General features: G+C 61.5%; 1 protein-coding gene and 1 long non-coding RNA gene across 2 annotated transcripts; both read left to right on the top strand.

Moving 5' to 3' along the window:
* Window positions 1–8,103: 8,103 nt before the first annotated feature.
* LOC116184427 (uncharacterized) lies at window positions 8,104–15,799 on the top strand. Its single transcript, XR_013341187.1, has 2 exons — window positions 8,104–8,297; window positions 15,372–15,799. It is a non-coding gene; the product is annotated as an uncharacterized LOC116184427 (long non-coding RNA).
* Window positions 15,800–17,105: 1,306 nt separating this feature from the next.
* On the top strand, window positions 17,106–18,474 carry MARCKSL1 (MARCKS like 1). Its single transcript, XM_077788511.1, has 2 exons — window positions 17,106–17,233; window positions 17,798–18,474. Exons 1-2 carry the CDS (start codon window positions 17,171–17,173, stop codon window positions 18,335–18,337), a joined length of 603 nt encoding a protein of 200 aa, XP_077644637.1. The 5' UTR covers window positions 17,106–17,170; the 3' UTR covers window positions 18,338–18,474.
* Window positions 18,475–21,381: the final 2,907 nt, after the last annotated feature.

Below are 21,381 nucleotides of genomic sequence, written 5' to 3'. Positions count from 1 at the left end.
CGCCCGTGCGGGGGCCCCGGGCTCCCCCTGCCCGCGGGAGGGTCCCGGGGGTCCCAAAAGGGGATCCCGGGGGTCCCAAAGGGATCCAGGGGGTCCCAAAGGGGTCCCGGGGGTCCCAAAAGGGGATCCCGGGGGTCCCAAAGGGATCCCGGGGGTCCCAAAGGGGTCCCAAAAGGGGTCCCGGGGGTCCCAAAGGGATCCAGGGGGTCCCAAAGGGGATCCCGGGGGTCCCAAAAGGGGTCCCGGGGGTCCCAAAGGGGTCCCGGGGGGGTCCCGGGTCCGGCCTTTGTTCCGGCGGGGCCACGCGGCCGCCAGGGGGCGCCCGGCGCGCGCGCTCCCGGTCCCGGTCCTGGTCCCGATCCTGATCCCGGTCCTGGTCCGATCCTGATACCGATCCCAGTCCTGATCCCGATCCTGATCCCGGTCCCGGTCCTGATCCCGATCTCCTGATACCGATCCCGATCTCCTGATACCGATCACAATCCTGATTCCGGTCCCGATCCTGATACCGATACCGATCCTGATCCCGATCTCCTGATACCGATCCAAATCCTGATCCCGGTCCCGATCTCCAGATCCATATCCCGATCCTGATCCCCGCCCCCATCCCGATCCCGACTCTGATCCCGGTCCTCATCCATGTCCCGGTCCCGATTCCCATCCCGATCTCATTTCGGTTCCGGTCCCGGTGCTGATCCTGGTCCCGACCCCGACACCGCCGGGGGAATTTTTGCCGCTGGAACCGAGATCAAGCACCGGAGCGGGTCCGGGGGAGCCGGGACCGGGAGCAGAACCGGGATCAGGACCAGCGCAGGGCAGCGACCAGTCGCAGCACCGTCGGTGCCCGGCAGAGCCCCGGGGAACGGCGGGGACGGGGCAGGACCAAAGGCACCGGAGCGGAGCCGCCGCCGTCAGCGGGGCAAAGGGCGAGCGAGAGGAAGGAGCAGCGGGAATAACGCTGGGGTCACACGGGAAACCGGCACCGGCACCGGCACCGGCACGGCACCGGCACCGAGCGGGACCCCCCATTCCCGGGGACACGGAGGGGCTCCGCTGCTTGCAGCGGCTGCGGGAACCCCCGAGCCCCCCGGCACATCCTGCGGGTCTGGGGGGCACAGAGCGGCCCCCCGCCTGTCCCGGTTTCCCGTGTGACCCCAGCAGGACCGAACCCGGTGTCCGGCCAGGATTTCCAGCCCGGGGGTGATGTCGGGGCCCCGGCCCCCTGCCCGGCGCGGCGGGAGGAAGCGGCCGTGTCCAGCCTTTCCCGAGGATGAGGATTTCCTTCCTCCCATTGAGCGGGGACCCTGGGGTTAGCACGCAGCCCTGGGACACCCGGCCCCAGGACGGGGGGCCTGGCTGGGAATTGGGGGGCAGAGACCCCCCGACACAGCCCTGGGGGCGTCTCCCTTATTCCTCTCTGCCTGGCCGCCACCCGAGAATGATTTGGGGGGGGGGCACAGGATGGAGACACGCAGCCATTTCCTCCTCTCCATCCCTTTTTCCCACCCTGAGAACGCTGCGGAGATTTCGGGGCCGAGAAGCAGCTGGACACGGGGATTCTTGGCTTTCCCAGAAACGCCGGCGCCGGGAGCAGTGACACGTCTCATTTCCCTTGAACCGGGGCTTTCCCAGGGCCCCGGGGCAGGGATGATGTCCCGCGGGAGATCCCGGTGGGAATTCCCCTGGAGGCACCGCGGAGGTGGCTCCGCTTGGGGGGACTCAGCTGCCGCGGTCACCCCGGGGGTCGCGGGCTGCCCGCCGGGGGTCCCGGGCTCCATCTGCCGCTCCCCGCGGCCGCTAATCCCGGGATTAGCGGCCAGATGCCGGGGGCAGGTTTGCCGCAGGTAGCGAGGGTCCCTGGGGAGGAGGCGATGGCACCAAAGCGCAGGAATTGTGCCCAATCCCACCCCAGCCTGGGGTCCCCCGGCAGCGGGGACAGGGAGCTCCCAGGACACATCCTGGGGTGTCCCCAGGCGCAGAACCCCAGCAGAGCGGCCACGCTGCAGCAAAATTCCCGGCAGAAATTCCCTCCATGTGCACACCCAAAACGGGAAAACTTCACCCTCCTGCTGCTCGCCGGGAATCCCCTCCCGCTGCCCGGCGGATGCAGCTGATGGGAAGCGGTTGTTTTCCCCTAAAAACCCGTCCCGGCATTCCTGGGAAACCGCGGCTCCCACCCTCATCCCAGTTCCTGGGACCTCCAAGCAGCCAATTCCTGCCTGCTCCCAGCCCAGCTCGGCACAGACGAAGGATTGCTGGATCCTGGATTTCTGGGTGACCCTGGGTTGCTGCACCCCGGATTTCTGGGTGATCCTGGTTTGCTGCACCCCGGATTTCTGGGTGACCCTGCGTTGCTGCACCCCGGATTTCTGGGTGATCCTGGTTTGCTGCACCCCGGATTTCTGGGTGACCCTGCGTTGCTGCACCCCGGATTTCTGGGTGACCCTGCAGCTCAACCCCTCACCGGGGACCCATCAGACACCTCCCAGCTCCTCCTCATCCATCCCAAGCCCCCAGCCCATCCCTGGCTGCTTCACTGCCAAATCCAGCATCCAGCAGCTCCTGATGTGGACGAGAAAGTGGGAAGGGACAGGAGCATCCCCCAAAACCAAAGGTGATCCCACCTGAGCTGTGCCACCCTCTATCCAGAGACTGGCAACTTTAATTCCTTCCTAATAAATCATTTTTTACATTAATAAAGCCAAATCCCCAAAGTGGTTAATTAAGGATTCATTTACTCACTGTCATCTCACACTGCAGCAGGTTTGGGGTGAGACCAAGGTGGGGAAAAGCATCAGGGAGGGGAAAATATCCCAGTGCTGATCCTGTGAGCATCCCCCGGGCTGGGGAACCCCTGAGCATAACCCGGGGCCCAGAGCCGCGGGGGGACACCCGAATTTTGGAGATGCTGAACTAAGCTGAGCTGGCTGAGAATTGGGGGGCAGAGACGCCCCGACACAGCCCTGGGGGCATCTCCCTTATTCCCCATCTCCCTTCTTCACCCCGACCTCGCCCAGCGCTCACCCGGCCAAAACCGAGGCAGCCCGAGCCGTGCGTGATCCAGGTGAACATTCCCAAACTTTCTTCCCGATTCTTCCCAGCACTCAAAATCCCTCCTGAGGTTGTTCTCACCTGGGTTTTCCTTCCTTAGGAATGGGTTTCGTCCCTGAAATCCCAATTTTCCCTTGGAAAAAAATCCCGTCCTGCCGTAGTTACAAACCCTTAATTAACATACGCGCATCCTCATTAATTACACACACGTCCTCATTTCCTCATTCGAACAAGCCCGCGGAGCTGGAGGGGACCCCCAGCCTCTCCCATCGCCCGAGGCCACCGGAGCCGTGCCGGGAGCGGGGACAGCGCCCGCAGCAGCCCCGGGGCGGCTCCGGGGCGGGGGCAGATGGATCCTCCCGCCCGTGATCCCCCTCCGCTCCCTCTGTAAACATGGAACAGCTCCGATCCCGCGGCTCCCGGCGCTCCGGGCTGGGGACACCGGGGTGACATCCTCGGCATGGGGGACACGGCCCCCGGGGCGCTTGGAGCTGAATATTCCCGGTGATCTGAGCTGGGGGTGCTGAAAGGTGGCGAATGGAGGCTCTGGAGAGTGTTGGGACATTTCCCAAAAGTTGTGGAGAAGAAGGGGGTGCAGTGTCAGGAATGTCGCCCACCCCCCAGGTGGGTGTCAGGCTCTGTGGTGACCCCGTCGCAGGCTGAGCCCTAAAAATCCTCACAGAAGTCCAAAAATATTAAAAAACCCCAACCCGCCCTGCTCAGAGCCCCAGGAGGTTCTGAGTCCTCGCTCAGCCACCCCACGGGTGGCAGTGGCACCCAAGGGTGTCCCAAGGGTCCCGGTGCCCCCTTTTGGGATCTCGCACGAGGCTGCGAGTGCCGAGGTGTGGCCGACACGGGGCACGCCGGGCCCTGCAGCCCGCGAGGGGCGTTTGCGGCCGGGCACGGCCGAGTTTCGGTCCCGGGTCCCCTCCCCTCCCCGCGGGGACAACGTGCGCCGGGACAGCTCCGGGCCGGGGCCACGCTTCCTCCCGCCGCCTCCGCGCTGGCCTCCAGCCTTTCCTCCGCTCTTCCTCCGCTTTTCCGCCCAGCCCGGAGCCGGGGCTGCCTTCCTGCCCCGCTTCCTGCCCGCCGGCGCTGCGCTCAGCATTCCCGGCTTTTCCATCCTCCCCGGGGCTCCTTCCCGAGCTCCGCACGGGGGGACGTGGCCTCCACGCGTGTCCCCAGCCGCTGTCCCAGCTCCCTGCGCCCTCCTCGAGCCTCCGGTCCCCAAAGCTCCACGTGGGACCCGTCCCCCACGCCGCTGTCCCGGGGGTCCCCGTTCCACCCTCCAGCTCAGCGGGAGAAGCACCGAGCGGAGCGAATCCGCCGCCGGGAGCAGCGATTCCCCCGCTCCGCTCCCTTTTTGGGGATGTCCCGCTGCGGCGGTTCTGATCCCCGCTCGGGCCATGGCACGCAGGGCGCTGGAGCTCTCCAGGAGCATCCCCACGCCCCCCGCGCGTGGGGTTTGGGGAGCTGGGAGCCCCGGGGTGCTCCCGTTTCGGGGGTGCTGCTGGGCCGGGCATTCCCGGGCTCACGGTGTCCCCCAGAACCGGTCGGACACGCGGGGCCGTGACTCAGCCCGGGCGGGACCTGCGCAGGGCCCCCGCTTCCCAGGCAGCCCTGAGCAAACAGGGAAGTGAAAAATTTCCTTTTCCTTCCTCCCGCTGAGCTGGGTGTCACCGCGTTGGGGTGACCTTCCCCTGCACTCCCGCTGCCTCCAGCATCCCCTCCCGGCTCCGGGCGAGGGCTGGGCCGGGCTCCTTATCTCCCTTGAGGCTGATGCAAGCTTTGCTCACTCTGCCGCTCCCCAGGGCCGTGCTCTTGGTGGTGTCACCTTCCCCCCGAGGATTCGCCTCTCTGCGGGGCTCACCACCCCCTCCTGGGCACCACCCGCGGCCGGGAGCAGCGAGGGTTTCGCCCCGGGGCCGGGAGGGTGCTGGGAGCCCTCTGCTCCAGCCAGGAATAAGTGGATTAGGAGCCAAGCTCGTTATCGCTGCTGGCAGCCTCAAAAGGGCCGCGGGATGGGGACAGGGACGGGGACAGGGACGGGGACAGGGATGGGGACAGGGATGGGGACAGGGATGGGGACAGGGATGGGGACAGGGACGGGGACAGGGACGGGGACAGGGACGGGGACAGGGATGGGGACAGGGACGGGGACAGGGATGGGGACAGGGATGGGGACAGGGGTGGGGACAGGGACGGGGACAGGGACGGGGACAGGGATGGGGACAGGGATGGGGACGCTCCCGCTGAGCGGGGACAGGGGTGGCCCTGGCGCGGGGTGGAACGTGGCCACCATGCGCTGATAGCCTGCTGCTCCCAGGGATGCGCCATCCGGGCTCTAATGAGGCGGCACGGTTAATTAGTCAGTGTCAATTCATGCTAATTAGCCGGGAGGAGTGGAGACACCGATGGCTCTGCCAGCTGGCTGCGCAGGGCCGGGCTGGGGGGACACGCGTGGGGTGGAGGTGTCAGGGTGCTCCCGGCCCTGCCTCGCCTTCCCTGCCCGCAGGGAGCCCCAGGGGTTTCCAAAAACGCCCTGGAAACCCCCGCGCTGGGATTTCCTCCCTCTTGCTGAGCCTCTTTGGGTGACGGCAGCAACGCGCTGGGAATTTCGGAGGGAAAAGGATGGGAAACACGGATTCCACCAAGAAATGAGCCGCTCTCCGGCAGGGACGGAGCAGCTCCGTTGTTTGCTCAATCCAGTTTGTTCCTGGGGTTGTTTCTCCTTCTCCAGACGGGGCTGTGACCGCAGAAACAAAGACAAAACTTTAATCCTGCAAATCCTCCTCTCTTCCCAGCGAAGGCCGCGGCTGTTTGTCCCTCTCCGAGGGGACGCTGGGGTCGGACACCGCCCGGGGGCTGCCCGGGGGCGGCTCAGCCGGAGCGCGGAGCGGCTAAAAATATCCCCGCGTCCTCCCGGAGGTGCTGCAGCCGCAATCAGCCATGCAAACGAGACCGAAATTCAATCAGCCGCATGCGACGGGAGCTGTTAACCCCTGCCAGCGCGGGGACCTGTCCCCCCAGCGCCGCGTGGGTCGCGGGAGGGGGACACGCGGTGCTCGGAGCGCGGGGAGCGGGGTCCGTGTCCCCGCCGCTGCCCCTCCCGGCTCGCTGCCATCTGCTCGGGGTGTGTTAAAGGCGAGCAGGAGCTGCGGAGAAACCAGGTCAGGGCCGGGATGGCAGCGCCGGGGCGAGGCTGAGCCCGCCGCCCGCGGGGACGGTGCCACCGGCCCGTGCCACCGGCGGGACGCTCCGGTGGCACCGGGGGAGCGGCCGCGACTCTTTGGGATGGCCTTGGAGCCCCGCGCAGCTCCCTGCTGGCATTCCGGGTGGATTTCCCTCGGCCACGGCGTTCCCACATCCTGCTGCCAGCGGCCCCGTGCCACCCCTCACCCTGCCCGTGCCAACCCCCGCCCTGCCCGGCCATTCAAACACCGCCAGCCCCCCAAAATCAGCCAGAGCAGCGCAGCCCTTCCCTCCATCCCTCCCTCCCCAGGGGGGGCTCCCGGTGCCCACCCGAGCCCCGGCCCGTGCCCGCCCCGGTGCATGTGCGAGCCCCGCGGCAGCTGCCTGCATTTCATGCATTTTTAAGGAGAAGAAGGTTAGTGGGTCACTCCATCGCCGCAGGCTTTTCTCCAGCTGAGCTGCTCCGCTGCCAGGCGCGGCCGGGCTGGCGGCGCGGGGGCTGGGCCGGCCGGGGGACGGGCGGGTGGGCACCGCCAGCCCGGCACGGCCACCCGAGCTGCCCGCTGTCCCCCGTGTCCCCACGGCCGGGAGGAGCGGGATGCGGGATGCCCGTCCTGTTCCCAGCAGGCAGCGATTTGGGGGGGGGGGGGGGGGTGGTCTCTGAAACCCCCCCGTGGTGCCGGAGGAGGGGGGTGGGAGGCAGCACCCCGAGGTGCAGAGTCCTGGAGAGGAAAAACAGCCGAGAGTTCAAAGTTAACGCGGAGCCGAAGCGCGGCCGAGCCAAAACAAACAGCGGCGGCTTTCATGGCACCCGCAGAGCCCCCCGCGCCCTGCCCGCCCCTCCCGGGGCGCTGCAGCCCCGGCACCCCGGAACGGGGGGACCCGCACGGGGAAGCGGGAGAGGGGTGACGGCGGCCTTGGGGTGGTGCCGATGGGGGGGGAAGGCAGGTCCGGGGGAAAATCTAAATGTGGGGTGAACACAGACCTGGGAAGAGCCAGATGTGGGGTGACCCCAGGCCTGGAGAAAGCCAGATGTGGGGTGAACCCAGGCCTGGAGAAAGCCAGATGTGGGGTGAACCCAGACCTGGGAAGAGCCAGATGTGGGGTGAACCCAGGCCTGGGAAGAGCCAGATGTGGGGTGAACCCAGACCTGGGAAAAGGCAGGTCCAGATAAAACCAGATGTGGGGTGAACCCAGAGCTGGGAGAAGTCAGATGTGCGGAGAATCCTGATGTGGGGTGACCCAGAGTGTGGGGTGATCCCAGACACGGATTAAACCAGATGAGGGGAGAACCCAGACCTGGGACGAGCCGGATGTGGGGTGACCCCAGGTGTGGGGTGAACCCAGACCGGATTAAACCAGATGTGGGGTGAATCCAGACCCGGGAAAAGCCAGATCCCAGATGTGTGCAAATCCAGATGTGGGGCGGCCCCAGACGCGGCCGAGCCGGCCCTGGGTGCGATGGCAGCGCTGCAGCCCCGCGCCCCCCGCACCCCCCGGTTCTCCCGGTTCTCCCGGTTCTCCCGGTTCTCCCGTATCCCCCTCATCCCCGCATCCCCCGCGCTGCCGTTGCCATGGCTGCGGCCATGCAATTCTGCCCGAGCTGCATCCGCCGCTGCATCCCGGCGAGCCGCGGGGCGGGCACGGCCCCGCTGCCCCCAGCCCGGCCCGGCTGAGCCCCAAAACCGCCTGGAGACCCCTCCGGGAGCCCGCCCCGAGCGGGCGGGACCGGGGGGCAGCGGGGACACCCCGAGCCCGAAATCCGCGCGGGGCGGAGGGGGGTGGGAGCCGCTGCTGCCTCTGCACATCCCCTCCGGGCCCCCCGAGCATCCCCCAGCGGGGTGGAGCCCCTCGGGCGCGGCGGGGCTGCCCCGGAGCCCCCCGAGCGCTCCGGGCCCGGGGGGAATTCTGCCGTGGAGCGATCGCGGCCCGGGACGCAGGAAGGGAAGGAGGGGATTTCTGCCGGAAAGCTGCAGGCAGCGCCGGGGCTCCCCCGCGGCTGCTGCGCCCGCTGGCACAGCACCGAGCCCCCGCCCCACCCGCGGGATTCTGGGGTGAGGATTTCCCTGGATTTCCCGGGGTTCAGGCGCCGCCAGGACCTGGGGGAGAGGGAGCAGCGACGGGAGCGCTGGTGGTGCTGATGAAGCGGGTTCATGACGAGATTTTATAATTAATACTCTATTAATTATAATATAATATAATATAATATAATATAATATAATATAATATAATATAATATAATATAATATAATATAATATAATATAATATAATATAATATAATATAATATAATATAATATAATATAATATAATATAATATAATATAATATAATATAATATAATATAATATAATATATAATAGTACATTATGTAATATATATTATATTTTATTATATAAATTATATTCTAATATATATATAATATTATATAATATAGATTATATCGTATTATATAAGATAGATAATATATAATATATTATATATATTATATATCATATCATCATATCAATAATATATTTATATTATATTATATTATATTATATTATATTATATTATATTATATTATATTATATTATATTATATTATATTATATTATATTATATTACATTATAATATATTATAATACATTATAATACATTATAATTATTATATTATATTCCACACGAAGAGACAAACAACACCCCCAGCATCCCACCGCTCCCTCAGCTCCCTCCTCAGCCCGGCCGAGGCGTTGGGGGCTCTCAGCGTCCCTCGGGCGCTGCCCATCCCCGCGCCCCGGGCCGCTCTGGGTGTCGGTGCCGCCCGTCCGTCCGTCCGTCCGTCCGCCCGTCCGTCCGTCTGCCTCTTCCCCGCCTCAATGGGCAAAGGGAACAATGGGCGGCATTGTGCGGCTGTCGGCGCCACAAAACCCGCATTGAGCTGCGGGGAGAGAGAGAGAGAGAGAGAGGGGCCCCGCAGCCCGGCCCGGCCCGGCTCGGCTCGGCCCGGCCCGGCTCGGCCCGGCTCGGCTCGGCTCGGCCCGGCTCGGCTCGGCTCGGCTCGGCCCGGCCCGGCCCGGCCCGGCTCGGCTCGGCCCGGCTCGGCCCGGCTCGGCCCGGCTCGGCTCGGCTCGGCCTGGCTCGGCTCGGCCCGGCTCGGCTCGGCTCGGCCCCGCCCGGTCCGCGGCGGCCACCGGGACGCGGCCACGGCGGCGGGAGGGGCGGGCCTGACGGGGGAGTGTGGGAGCTGTGGGAAATGTGGGAAATGTGGGAAATGTGGGAATGTGGGAATGTGGGAATGTGGGAATGTGGAAATGTGGGAATGTGGGAATGTGGGAATGTGGGAATGTGGGGTGTGTGGGAACTGTAGGGTTTTGTGGTGTCTGCGGGACCTGTGGGGTCCGTGGGCTCTGCGGGACCTGTGGGGTCCGTGGGCTCTGTGGGCTCTCTGGGCTCTGTGGGATCTGTGGGGTGTGTGGCGTCAGTGGGTTTTGTAGGATCTGTGCAGTCAGTAGGATCTGTGGGGTCTGTGTGAGCTATGGGGTCTGTGGAGTCTGTGGGAGCTGTGGGCTTTGTAGGGTCTGTGAGGTCTGTGGGATGTGTGGTGTTTGTGGGACCTGTGGGGTCTGCGGGACCTGTGGAGTAAGTAGGATCTGTGGGATTTGTGGTTGTGGGGTCTGTGCAGTCAGTAGGATCTGTGGGGTCAGTGTGGTCTGTGGGATCTGTGGGGTCAGTGGGGTCAGTATGGTCAGTGGGGTCTGGGGTCAGTGGGGTCAGTGGGGTCTGGGGTCAGTAGGATCTGTGCGGTCAGTAGGATCTGTGGCGTCTGTGGGATTTGTGGTTGTGGGGTCAGTGTGGTCAGTGGGGTCTGGGGTCAGTGGGGTCAGTGGGGTCAGTGTGGTCAGTGGGGTCAGTGGGATCTGTGTGGTCAGTGGGGTCAGTATGGTCAGTGGGGTCTGGGGTCAGTGGGGTCAGTGGGGTCTGTGGGGTCAGTGTGGTCAGTGGGGTCTGGGGTCAGTGGGGTCTGTGGGATCTGTGGGGTCAGTGGGGTCTGGGGTCAGTGGGATCTGTGGGATCTGTGGGGTCAGTGGGGTCTGGGGTCAGTGGGGTCAGTGGGGTCAGTGCGGTCAGTATGGTCAGTGGGGTCTGGGGTCAGTGGGGTCAGTGGGGTCTGTGGGGTCAGTGTGGTCAGTGGGGTCTGGGGTCAGTGGGGTCTGTGGGATCTGTGGGGTCAGTGTGGTCAGTGGGGTCTGGGGTCAGTGGGATCTGTGGGGTCAGTGGGGTCAGTGGGGTCTGGGGTCAGTGGGATCTGTGGGGTCAGTGGGGTCAGTGGGGTCTGGGGTCAGTGGGGTCTGGGGTCAGTGGGATCTGTGGGGTCAGTGTGGTCAGTGTGGTCAGTGCGGTCAGTGTGGTCAGTGCGGTCAGTGGGGTCAGTGGGGTCAGTGTGGTCAGTGGGATCTGTGGGGTCAGTGTGGTCAGTGTGGTCAGTGGGGTCAGTGGGGTCAGTGGGGTCAGTGGGGTCTGGGGTCAGTGTGGTCAGTGTGGTCAGTGGGGTCAGTGGGGTCAGTATGGTCAGTGGGGTCTGGGGTCAGTAGGATCTGTGCGGTCAGTAGGATCTGTGGCGTCTGTGGGATTTGTGGTTGTGGGGTCAGTGTGGTCAGTGGGGTCTGGGGTCAGTGGGGTCAGTGGGGTCAGTGTGGTCAGTGGGGTCAGTGGGATCTGTGTGGTCAGTGGGGTCAGTGTGGTCAGTGCGGTCAGTGGGGTCAGTGCGGTCAGTATGGTCAGTGGGGTCTGGGGTCAGTGGGGTCAGTGGGGTCTGTGGGGTCAGTGTGGTCAGTGGGGTCTGGGGTCAGTGGGGTCTGTGGGATCTGTGGGGTCAGTGGGGTCTGGGGTCAGTGGGATCTGTGGGATCTGTGGGGTCAGTGGGGTCTGGGGTCAGTGGGGTCAGTGGGGTCAGTGCGGTCAGTATGGTCAGTGGGGTCTGGGGTCAGTGGGGTCAGTGGGGTCTGTGGGGTCAGTGTGGTCAGTGGGGTCTGGGGTCAGTGGGGTCTGTGGGATCTGTGGGGTCAGTGTGGTCAGTGGGGTCTGGGGTCAGTGGGATCTGTGGGGTCAGTGGGGTCAGTGGGGTCTGGGGTCAGTGGGGTCTGGGGTCAGTGGGATCTGTGGGGTCAGTGTGGTCAGTGTGGTCAGTGTGGTCAGTGCGGTCAGTGTGGTCAGTGGGGTCTGTGGGGTCAGTGTGGTCAGTGGGGTCAGTGTGGTCAGTGCGGTCAGTGGGGTCAGTGGGGTCAGTGTGGTCAGTGGGATCTGTGGGGTCAGTGTGGTCAGTGTGGTCAGTGGGGTCAGTGGGGTCAGTGGGGTCAGTGGGGTCTGGGGTCAGTGTGGTCAGTGTGGTCAGTGGGGTCAGTGGGATCTGTGGGGTCAGTGTGGTCAGTGGGGTCAGTGTGGTCAGTGGGGTCAGTGGGGTCAGTGGGATCTGTGGGGTCAGTGGGATCTGTGGGGTCAGTGGGGTCAGTGTGGTCAGTGGGGTCAGTGTGGTCAGTGGGGTCAGTGTGGTCAGTGCGGTCAGTGTGGTCAGTGTGGTCAGTGCGGTCAGTGGGGTCAGTGTGGTCAGTGTGGTCAGTGTGGTCAGTGGGGTCAGTGGGGTCAGTGTGGTCAGTGGTCAGTGGGGTCAGCACCCAGCAGAGCGGGGCCGTCCCTCTTGCCCCGCTCAGGTGGGGCCGCACCTGCAGGGCCACCTCGGGGGGACACCCGCGAGGCTCCGGAGCTGCTGCGGGGCCGAGGGGCCCCGGGGCCGGAGCCGGGCCGGGAGAGCCGGGGGTGCCCCGGGAGCCGGAGGGGTGGGACAAATCCGGGAATGGTTCCCCGCTGCCAGAGCGCCGGGCTGGCTGCGACCTGGGGTCCCGAATCGCACCCCCAACTCCCGTAGGACACGGCACAGGAGAGGCTGGGCTTGGAGCCGGCCTGGCTTTGCTTCCATGAGAAACTTCCATGAGAAACTTCCATGAGAAACTTCCCGCGGCCAGGAAGGATCCCCAGGAACCCGTCCCTGCTCGGGCCGGGCCAGGGCAGCGGGGCCCTCCCCGCCCTGCTCCGGCTGGATGCTGCATTCCCGGTGTTCCGGCTGGATGCTGCATTCCTGCTTTTCCAGCTGGGTGTTGCGTTCCCGGTGTTCCGGCTGGGTGCTGCATTCCTGCTGCATCCTCGCTGCATTCCCATTTTTCCTGCTGGATGCTCCATCCCCGCTGCATTCCCATTTTTCCTGCTGGATGCTCCATCCCCGCTGCATTCCCATTTTTCCTGCTGGACGCTCCATTCCCACTGCATTCCCGGTGTTCCGGCTGGATGCTGCATTCCTGCTTTTCCGGCTGGGTGTTGCGTTCCCGCTTTTCCAGCTGAATGCTGCATTCCCACTTTTCTAGCTGGGTGCTGCATTCCCGCTGCATTCCCGCTTTTCTGGCTGGATGCTGCATTCCCGCAGCGTTCCCACTGCATTCCCACTGCATTCCCGCTTTTCCAGCTGGATGCTGCATTCCCACTTTTCCAGCTGGGTGCTGCATTCCTGTTTTTCCAGCTGGGTGCTGCATTCCTGCTGCATTCCCGCTTTTCCGGCTGGATGCTGCGTTCCTGCTGCATTCCCGCTGCATTCCCACTTTTCCAGCTGGATGCTGCATTCCCACTTTTCCGGCTGGATGCTCCATTCCCGCTGCATTCCCTCTTTTCCGCAGGCTGCTCCCAGCCGGCGGCTCAGGGTCAGGCCGCCCTTTATCAGCCGGGACACGAGATAAGGAGCGGACAGGAGATAAGGAGCGAGGGACGAGCAGAGGGGGATGCCCGGGCCGGGACCTTGTGGGGGCTCCCGTTCTGTGCCGGGCGGGATCCACAGGCTGGGAAAGGCCATGGGGGGGTGCTGATCCCAAAATGCCAAAACTCCGTGTGACACCATGGGGGGTGCTGATCCCAAAATGCCAAAACTCCGTGTGACACCATGGGAGAGTGCTGAGCCCAAAATTCCAAAACTCCGTGTCACACCATGGGGGGTGCTGAGCCCAAAATGCCAAAACTCCGTGTCACACCATGGGGGGTGCTGAGCCCAAAATGCCAAAACTCCGTGTCACACCATGGGGGGTGCTGATCCCAAAATGCCAAAACTCCGTGTCACACGGCGTCCCCAGTGCCACCCTGGGGTGGCCTGAGGGTGAGGCTGGAGGGGTTTGACTTTGGGCCTGGCCTCCCAGCTCCTGAGGCCAAGGAAGCGCTCCAGGATCAGACACGGAGCAGATTCCTCCCTCCTCCCCGACCCTCAGCACCTCGGCAGAGCGGGGAAGGGGGTGAGGGGCTGGGAAAGGCCCCAGGGCTGGGGCTGATCCCTCGGGATGATCCCGCAGGAGGGGGAAGAAGCAGCCCAGGAATAGCGAGCGCAGTTGCAGAAGGCGCCGGTTGCCATGGGATCTTCAGAGCCAAAAGTGGCGGGGCTCTGGCAAACACAAGAAGGGGCCCTTTCATGGTTTCTATGGGAAGTCAGAGCCTCTCCCGGGCTGGAGCCCTGCCCGGGCCAGGAAGGATTTGGGGACACTGGTGCTGGGGGCTGCTGAGCTCCCAGGAGAGCTTTGCTTGCTCCGGGAGGCCCAGGTGTGCCTCAGAGGTCACTCGGTACCACGAGCTGTGCCCGGCTCCTTCCTGGGGCAGGGGAGAGATTCCCTGCTCCTCCTGCTGGCCCCTGTTCCCACCAGGAATCCCCCAGCACCGAGGATTTTCCTCTGCAGCTGAGGGAGCTCAGCCCCTTCACCCTGAAGCCCCCACGGGATGCGCATCCGGAGCATCCCAGGTGGGTTTCCATGTCCTGGGAAGGTCAAAGTCTGCAGACCCCAGATCCTACAGGAGCAGCCCCCAGACCCTACAGGAGCAGCCCCCAGACCCTACAGGAGCATTCCCAATTCCCCAGACCCTACAGGAGCAGCCCCCCCCCACCCTAAAGGAACAGCCCCCAGACCCTACAGGAGCATTCCCAATTCTCCAGACCCTAAAGAAACAGCCCCCAGACCCTACAGGAGCATTCCCAATTCCCCAGACCCCACAGGAGCAGCCCCCAGACCCTACAGGAGCAGCCCCCAGACCCTAAAGCAGCTCTGGGCTGTCCCCAAGGGCTCTCCCCATCCCTTCCCATCCACCCAGCCCAGCTCTCCCTGCTGGAATTCCCTCCCCGGAGAAATCGAATTAGCTCATTCCCTCGCTATTTATAAATCGATGTGGAAATCCCTCTGGTTTTGTTCCCAGCGCTGTCGGTCGCCGTGGCTGGGTCCCTTTAACTCGGGATAAAATCCGGAGAGGATGATCCGGGTCCAGGAATAAATAATTGCCCGAAATCCTCGTTCAGGCCGGGGGAATGCGGGGCAGGACGCGGCGCTGGGGCCGCTCCCTCCCGCCCCTCTGAGCTCGCTGCTCTGCCCCGCAGCCTCCCAGCGCTTAGCACCCAATAAATTAATCAGCAGCCGCGGCTTAAGTAGGTCTGGAAAGTGGAAAACAACATCCGCAAGGACCCGGCGTCCCCCCGGGCAGAGATTTGTCTGCCTGTCCATCTGCTGGGGGAGCAGCCGGACCCTAAGCTGCCCGTCTGCGGGGATCCCGCAAATTCCTGCCCCTTCCAAAGCCCCCCGAGCAACTCCTGCCCTGCTCAGCTCCCTGGCAGGGCAGGGGTGGGGTGGGATCCATGGGGTGGGATCCATGGGGTGGGGTGGGATCCATGGGATGGGATGGGATCAATGGGATGGGATGGGATCCATGCGATGGGATGGGATCCATGGGATGTGATCCATGGGGTGGGGTGGGATCAATGGGATGGGATCCATGGGGTGGGATGGGATGGGATGGGATGATACGGATGGGATCAATGGGGTGGGATGGGATGGGATCCATGGGACAGGATCCATTGGATGGGATGGGATGGAACTGGGATGGGAATGGGATGGAACGGGATGGGACGGGATGGGATGGGATGGGACGGGACGGGACGGGACGGGACGGGACGGGACGGGACGGGACGGGACGGGATGGGATGGGATGGGATGGGATGGGATGGGATGGGATGGGATGGGATGGGATGGGATGGGATGGGATGGGATGGCACAGCAGCACAAGGCTTGTTTGCATTCCAGGATGAAGTGACGGTGGGAAGAGAAGTGTGGATTCTCCATGGGTGTTTCCCTGGGCTGAACGGCTGCTGGGACATTGGGAAGGGCTCCCCAGCCAGGATTTCCTCCCCAGCTGGGAACACCAGCCTGGAGCTGGGACTGGGAGCCAACACCGCGTGCCCACACTAATCCCAAAGGCCAGAACCCCCCTGGAACTGTGTTTTCCAGCAGGGAACACCCTGCCCGGCTCCCGCGGCTGCTCGGGACGCTCCGGCCCTCAGGGCCAGCCCGGCAGCCAGCCAAGGCCTTTTGATCAACTGGCACCCAAAAGTCAATCAGGAAGATGCCGCCTGTTTTAATTAACAGCGATTTCGCTCTGCCGGGGGTGAGCCGCTGTGCCGGGGGGAGGGAGGGAGGCCGGAGACAAAACATGACCTTGTTGGTGCAGCACACACAGCGGGACTTTGTTTTCCGGCCTTGGATGCTGCCCGGCTCGTGGCACAGCTGGGCGCTGGGCACAGCGGGTGCTGCCAGCCCTGGTGGCTCTGGTGGGAGCAGGGTGCCTGGAAAACTCCAGAGTTCGGGATGTGGCACTCGGGAGCTGAACTCTGGGAGTGCTGGGTGCTGCAGGCTGGCACAAAAGGGATTTTGGGAGCCCCCAGTGACATCCAGGGGTGGCTGGGTGCTGAATCCCCGCTGGCACTGCTGGGTCCTGGCAGGGATCCTGGCAGGGATCCTGGCAGGGATCACAATCCATCGGCTCAGCCCCGTTTTCCTTTCCCCTCCGGTCTCCCATTCCGGGAAATCAGAGAGCAGGAAAAACCCGGAGGAGGAAAAACTCCCTGAGCGTGTGCCAGGGTGCTCAGTGAGGTGGGTGTGACACGGGCACAGCCCGGCCCCGCAGCAGAACCCAACCCCACAGCAGATCCTGACCCCACAGCAGATCCCGGCCCCACAGCAGATCCCAACCCCACAGCAGATCCTGACCCCACAGCAGATCCTGACCCCACAGCAGGACCCGACCCCACAGCAGATCCCGACCCCACAGCAGATCCTGACCCCACAGCAGATCCCGGCCCCACAGCAGGACACCCCAGGGAAGATGGGGCTGGGATGAGCAGGTCCCTGGAACGAGCAAAACCCTGGGATGAGGCACCCTGGGGTGACAGGACCCTCGTGTGACAGGACCCCGGGGTGACAGGACTCTGGGGTGACAGGAGTGAGGCCACCTGCACCAGGACAGTCCTGGGGGGGACAGGAAGGGGCCAAGTGGCACCATGGGACCTCCCAGGGGTGTCAGGGATGGGGTGAGCAGCACCCCAAGGGCGACAGGGCTGGGGGCACAGGCACTGCGGGGGTGCTGGTGACGGGGGCAGAGGCACCCGCGGGTTCTGGGGTTTGGGGGGAGCAGCGCCCTAAGGGTGTCAGGGATGGGTGAGCAGCACCCCGGGGTAATGGGGTTGGAGGAGAGACACCCCAAAACTGTCAGGGATGGGTGAGCAGCACCCCGGCGGGGACGGAGCTGCCGTGAGACCCCACCCAGGACGGGGGTGCCCCCACCCAGGACGGGGGTGCCCCCATCCCATCCCACCCCACCCGCCCCGACCTTCGGGGCCGCACGGGCGGGGAGGGGGCTCGGCGGCCACCAGAACCCCCCGGTGCCGGCGGGGCGGCGGCTCCGTGGCGCTCCCCCCGCCCCCGGGGCGGGCTCGGTCCCGTCCCGCCCCCGCCCCTCGCCTTATCAGCGGCCGGCGGGGGGCTCGCCCCACTCCCGCCCAGCGCAGCCGCCGCGGCGGGGCCGCCACCTCCCCGAGCGCCGCACCATGGGCAGCCAGGGCTCCAAGGCGGCGGGCGGCGACCCCGACACCGCCAAGGCCAACGGGCAGGTGGGTACCGGGGGCACCGGGGGGCACCGTGCGCTCCGCCGGGGCGGGAGGCAGCGCGGACAAAGGCGCGGTGGTGATGGAGCCGAGGGGAACCTTCCAGCCCCGGGGGGACTCTCCAGCCCGGTGAGCACCGGGGGATGCGGCACCGCCCGCGCCGCGCCCCGGGCTCCCCCCGGCAGCACCGGGCGGGTCCCGTCCGCCGCCGCGCCCCGGTACCGGGAGTGGAGCGCGGGCGCCGCCCGCTGGTGGCGGGCTGGGCCCCCCCACACCGAGCGGATCCCCCCGTGGGACCCCAACCCGGGCTCGCTGCACCCTTTTTTTTTGGCTCGGCAGCTCTCGGTGCGCTCCTTTCCCCCCCGCTCTGTGCCCGCTGCTCCCCGTTTCCACCGGCTGCGAGCCCCCCACCCCGTTCTCCCCGTCTCCTCTCCCCGCCGTGGATCCCCGGGCGCTCGGTGCCCCCCGTTTTGCCGGTGGGGCGCGGGGATTTTGGGGGGATTTTGGGGGGATTTTGGGGGGGGATTTGGGGAGGGGGTGCCGGCGGTGCCTAACGCGCTGCCCCCGCAGGAGAACGGCCATGTCATCTCCAACGGGGACATGACGCCCAAGCTGGGGGTCGAGGTGGCCCCGCAGAACGGGAACGGCTCGGCGGAGCCCCCCAAGGAGGAGGGAGCGGGCGGGGCGGACACCATCGAGCCCACCGAGGGCGCCGAGCCCCAGCCCGAAGGAGCCCCGGCCCCTAAGGACGCCGCCAAGAAGAAGAAGAAGTTCTCCTTCAAGAAACCCTTCAAGCTGAGCGGCATCTCCTTCCGCAAGAGCAAGAAGGACGGCGGCGACTCCTCCGGCTCCTCGCCCGCGGACGAGCAGCCCCCGGCGGAGCCGCCGCAGCCCTCGGCTCCCCCCGAGGAGGAGCAGCGGGGCGAGCCCGGCGGCGGCGGAGGAGCCGCGGGCAGCCGCGAGGAAGAGGAGGAGAACCACGGAGGGGAGAACCACGGAGGGGAGAAACACGGAGGGGAGAGCCACGGAGACTCCGCCGAGCCCGCGGAGCCCTCGCAAGGCGCGGAGCCCGCAGCGAGCCCGGCGGCGGCGGGGCAGGAGGAGGAGTAGAGACCGCTCGGGCATCGCCCGCACCGGGGACTCTCACACCGGCCCCCGAGCCCCCGGAGCCGGTCCGAGCCCCCGGAGCCGGTCCGAGCCCCCGGAGCCGGTCCGAGCCCCCGGAGCCGGTTCGAGCCCCCGGAGCCGGTCCGAGCCCCCGGAGCCCCCGGAGCCGGTCCGAGCCCCCGGAGCCGGTCCGAGCCCCCGGAGCCGCCCCGGGACCGACACACGCCCCGCACATCCCCCGCCGCTTTCTCTCCCTCCTCTCTCTCCCCGTTCCCGGTAGGAAAAAAGAGAAAAAAAGAAAAAAAAAAAAAGCTGGGTTGGATTCCCATCACCGCCGCCACTTGGAGTAGTTTGAGCTGAATTCCTTGGAAATATGGAAAAAAAAAAAGAAAAATTAAAAATAAAATAAAAAAAAACCAAGCAACGGCAACAAAAGCAACTGGGGAGGAAGATTTGGGCCGGACGCCAGTGGAGTTTACAGTTTGTAAAAAGCCAAAATTCAGCTCTGGATCTCCCCAGCCTCCTCCCGCTCCCACTGACTGTTCAATGGAATTTTGGATTTTTATTTTCCTCTTTTTCTTTCATTTTGTATTTTTTTTCTTTTTCTTTTTCATTTTGTATTTTTTTTAACTTTGGTGGGGTTTTTTTCTTTTTTTTTTTTTTTTTCATTTTGTCTTTTATTTTTTCCTTTATTTCTCGGTTTACATTCCTGGTTCTTGACTTCTCGTTTCAAGTGTTTCATCCTTTTTTTTTTTTTATATATAGAAATGGATGGTTTAAAAAGCTAATCTGGTTAGGTTTTTTGTTTTATATAATGTCTTCTACTGGCTTAAAAACCATAAAGCTTGTAAGTCCGCTGTGTTTAATTCTGCTTTAAGGGGTAACTTTTAGGGTGTGGGTGGAGAGAGGGGGCCCTGCCAGCTGTATAATGTGAAGCCAACGTTGTTTTATTTTTTTTTTTTCTTTGTAAATAATTTTTTTAATGGCCAAAAAAAAAAAAAAAAACCCACAACCAAAAACCGCTTGATTTGCGATTTTTTAACTTGTAAAAAAAAAAAAAAAAAAACACGAAAAAAAATTAATAAAACCCAAACAAAAGCTGTAACATGTGAAAGGAATAAATGGTGACCCCTTTATGGGAGAGCTCGAGTCCTTCTTGTCCCGAGTGAAGATGGAGTTGCTAATTTAGCCCAACAGCTGCTGCCTTTAATTAGCGCTCGCCGTTAATTGACTCGCGGCAGATGCAGAGCCCGGCCACAAAGGACTTTCCCAGCCCAGCCCCATCGCTGCTCAGCTGCCTGCTCCGTGCTTTCCTCCCAATCCCTCTTTTTTATTCTTTATTTCTGGAAAAACCATGTGGATTCTCCTCAGGACGAGGCGAAAATCCCGGTTTGAAGCTTGTTTTTTTAAAAAAAAATTAATTTTTTTTTTTTTTAATTTAAATCGGTTTTTAAAAAAAATTAAATAGTTTTTTTTTAATTTAAATTTTTTTTTTAATTTAGATAGGTTTTTTTTTTATTTAAATCGGTTTTTTAAAAAATTTAAATCGGTTTTTAAAAAAATTTAAATTATTGGGTTTTTTTTAAATTTAAATCTTTTTTTAGATTTTTAAAAAAATTTTAAATTTTTAAAAATTTTTTAACATTTTTTTTTTTTTTTTTTTAGAAAGGGATTAGCTCCTCCGGCCTGAAAGGAGCACAAAAGACGAGGGCTGAAAGGAGCAAAGATTTCCTCGAACAAAGGGAAAAAAGGAGGCGACAATGGAGCCTCTGTCCCCGCTCCTGTCACCAGCACCGCGCTGGCTCTGCCATGGAACCTCCTCCATTTCATGGCCTTGCTCCCAAATTCCCCAGCCCAGCTGGTTTGGCCGGAAAAAAAACAAAAAAACCAAAAAAAATTAAAATAAAATCAACCCCCAAACCATTGTTGGCCCAACGGGTGCCACCCCGGCAAGGGCAAGGAGGGAACACCCTAAAAAATTTGATTTTTTTATACAAGGAAGGCAAAATCGGGGATCTGTTCCCAAAGGGATTCGTGGCTTTGAGCAGAGGGTGAAATAAATGGGTTTTTTAACCAAATTTTGAAGGCAAAGTGGGATTTGGGAGCCTCGAGGTAGGTGGGAACATCCCAAAATTCCATATTTTAGGTAAAGAAACCAAAATCGGGGATCTGTTCCCAAATGGATTCATGTCTTTGAGCAGAGGGTGAAATAAATGGATTTTTTAACCCAATTTTTAAGGCAGAGGGGGATTTCGGAGCCTTGAGGTAGGTGGGAATATCCAAAATTCCATATTTTAGGTAAAGAATCCAAAATTCCATATTTTAGGTAAAGAAACCAAAACCAGGGATCTGTTCCCAAAAGGGATTCATGTCTTTGAGCAGAGGGGTAAAATAAATGGGATTTTTTAACCCAATTTTGAAGGCAGAGTGGGATTTGGGAGCCTCGAGGTAGGTGGAAATATCCCAAAATTCCATATTTTAGGTAAGGAAACCAAAATCACGGATCTGTTCCCAAAATGGACTCATTTTTTTGAGCAGAAGGTGAAATAAATGAGTTTTTTCCCCATTTTTGAGGGGATTTGCGGAGCTGCAGCCTGGCAGCCATTTTAGGAATCCCGGAACAGGGAATTCAATGGGGATCCCATTGGAATTCCAGGTTTTGTTCCCAAAAAAAAGAGGATTTAATGGTGGGAGGGAGGATGGAGCTTCCAGCACCCAAAGCCCGCTGAGCACACACACAAAAATTGCTTTTTTTCACTCCAAAAAGAGCAGATTTGGGGTTTTGTGGCCATTTCAGGTGGGATCAGCACTCAGCTCCACAATGGAGCTGCTGCTAATTAAAAAATGGAATTTTTATCCTCTTGGATTTTGGATAAAATCAATTCAGCCCAAAAGGTGAATGAAGTCCATCCCTTCCCATCGCTTTTTTGGTTTATCCCAAATTTTATTCCCAATTTGCTCAGAGCCAGCTGGAATTTGGGAATAAAACCACCCAGGTGAGGCATTCAGCAAAAAAAAGAAAAAAAATCCCCAAAATCTCTCACATT

Source organism: Lonchura striata, chromosome 26 (genome assembly GCF_046129695.1).
Source record: "Lonchura striata isolate bLonStr1 chromosome 26, bLonStr1.mat, whole genome shotgun sequence".
In the NCBI taxonomy this organism is placed as follows: domain Eukaryota; kingdom Metazoa; phylum Chordata; class Aves; order Passeriformes; family Estrildidae; genus Lonchura; species Lonchura striata.
This window is presented reverse-complemented; position numbering and strand designations above follow the sequence as displayed.

Coding starts and splice junctions, on each gene's coding strand:
- MARCKSL1 (XM_077788511.1), top strand. CDS start 17,171: ATGGGCAGCCAGGGCTCCAAGGCGGCGGGCGGCGACCCCGACACCGCC. Junction 17,234..17,797: donor CCGCCAAGGCCAACGGGCAG/GTGGGTACCGGG, acceptor CTGCCCCCGCAG/GAGAACGGCCATGTCATCTC.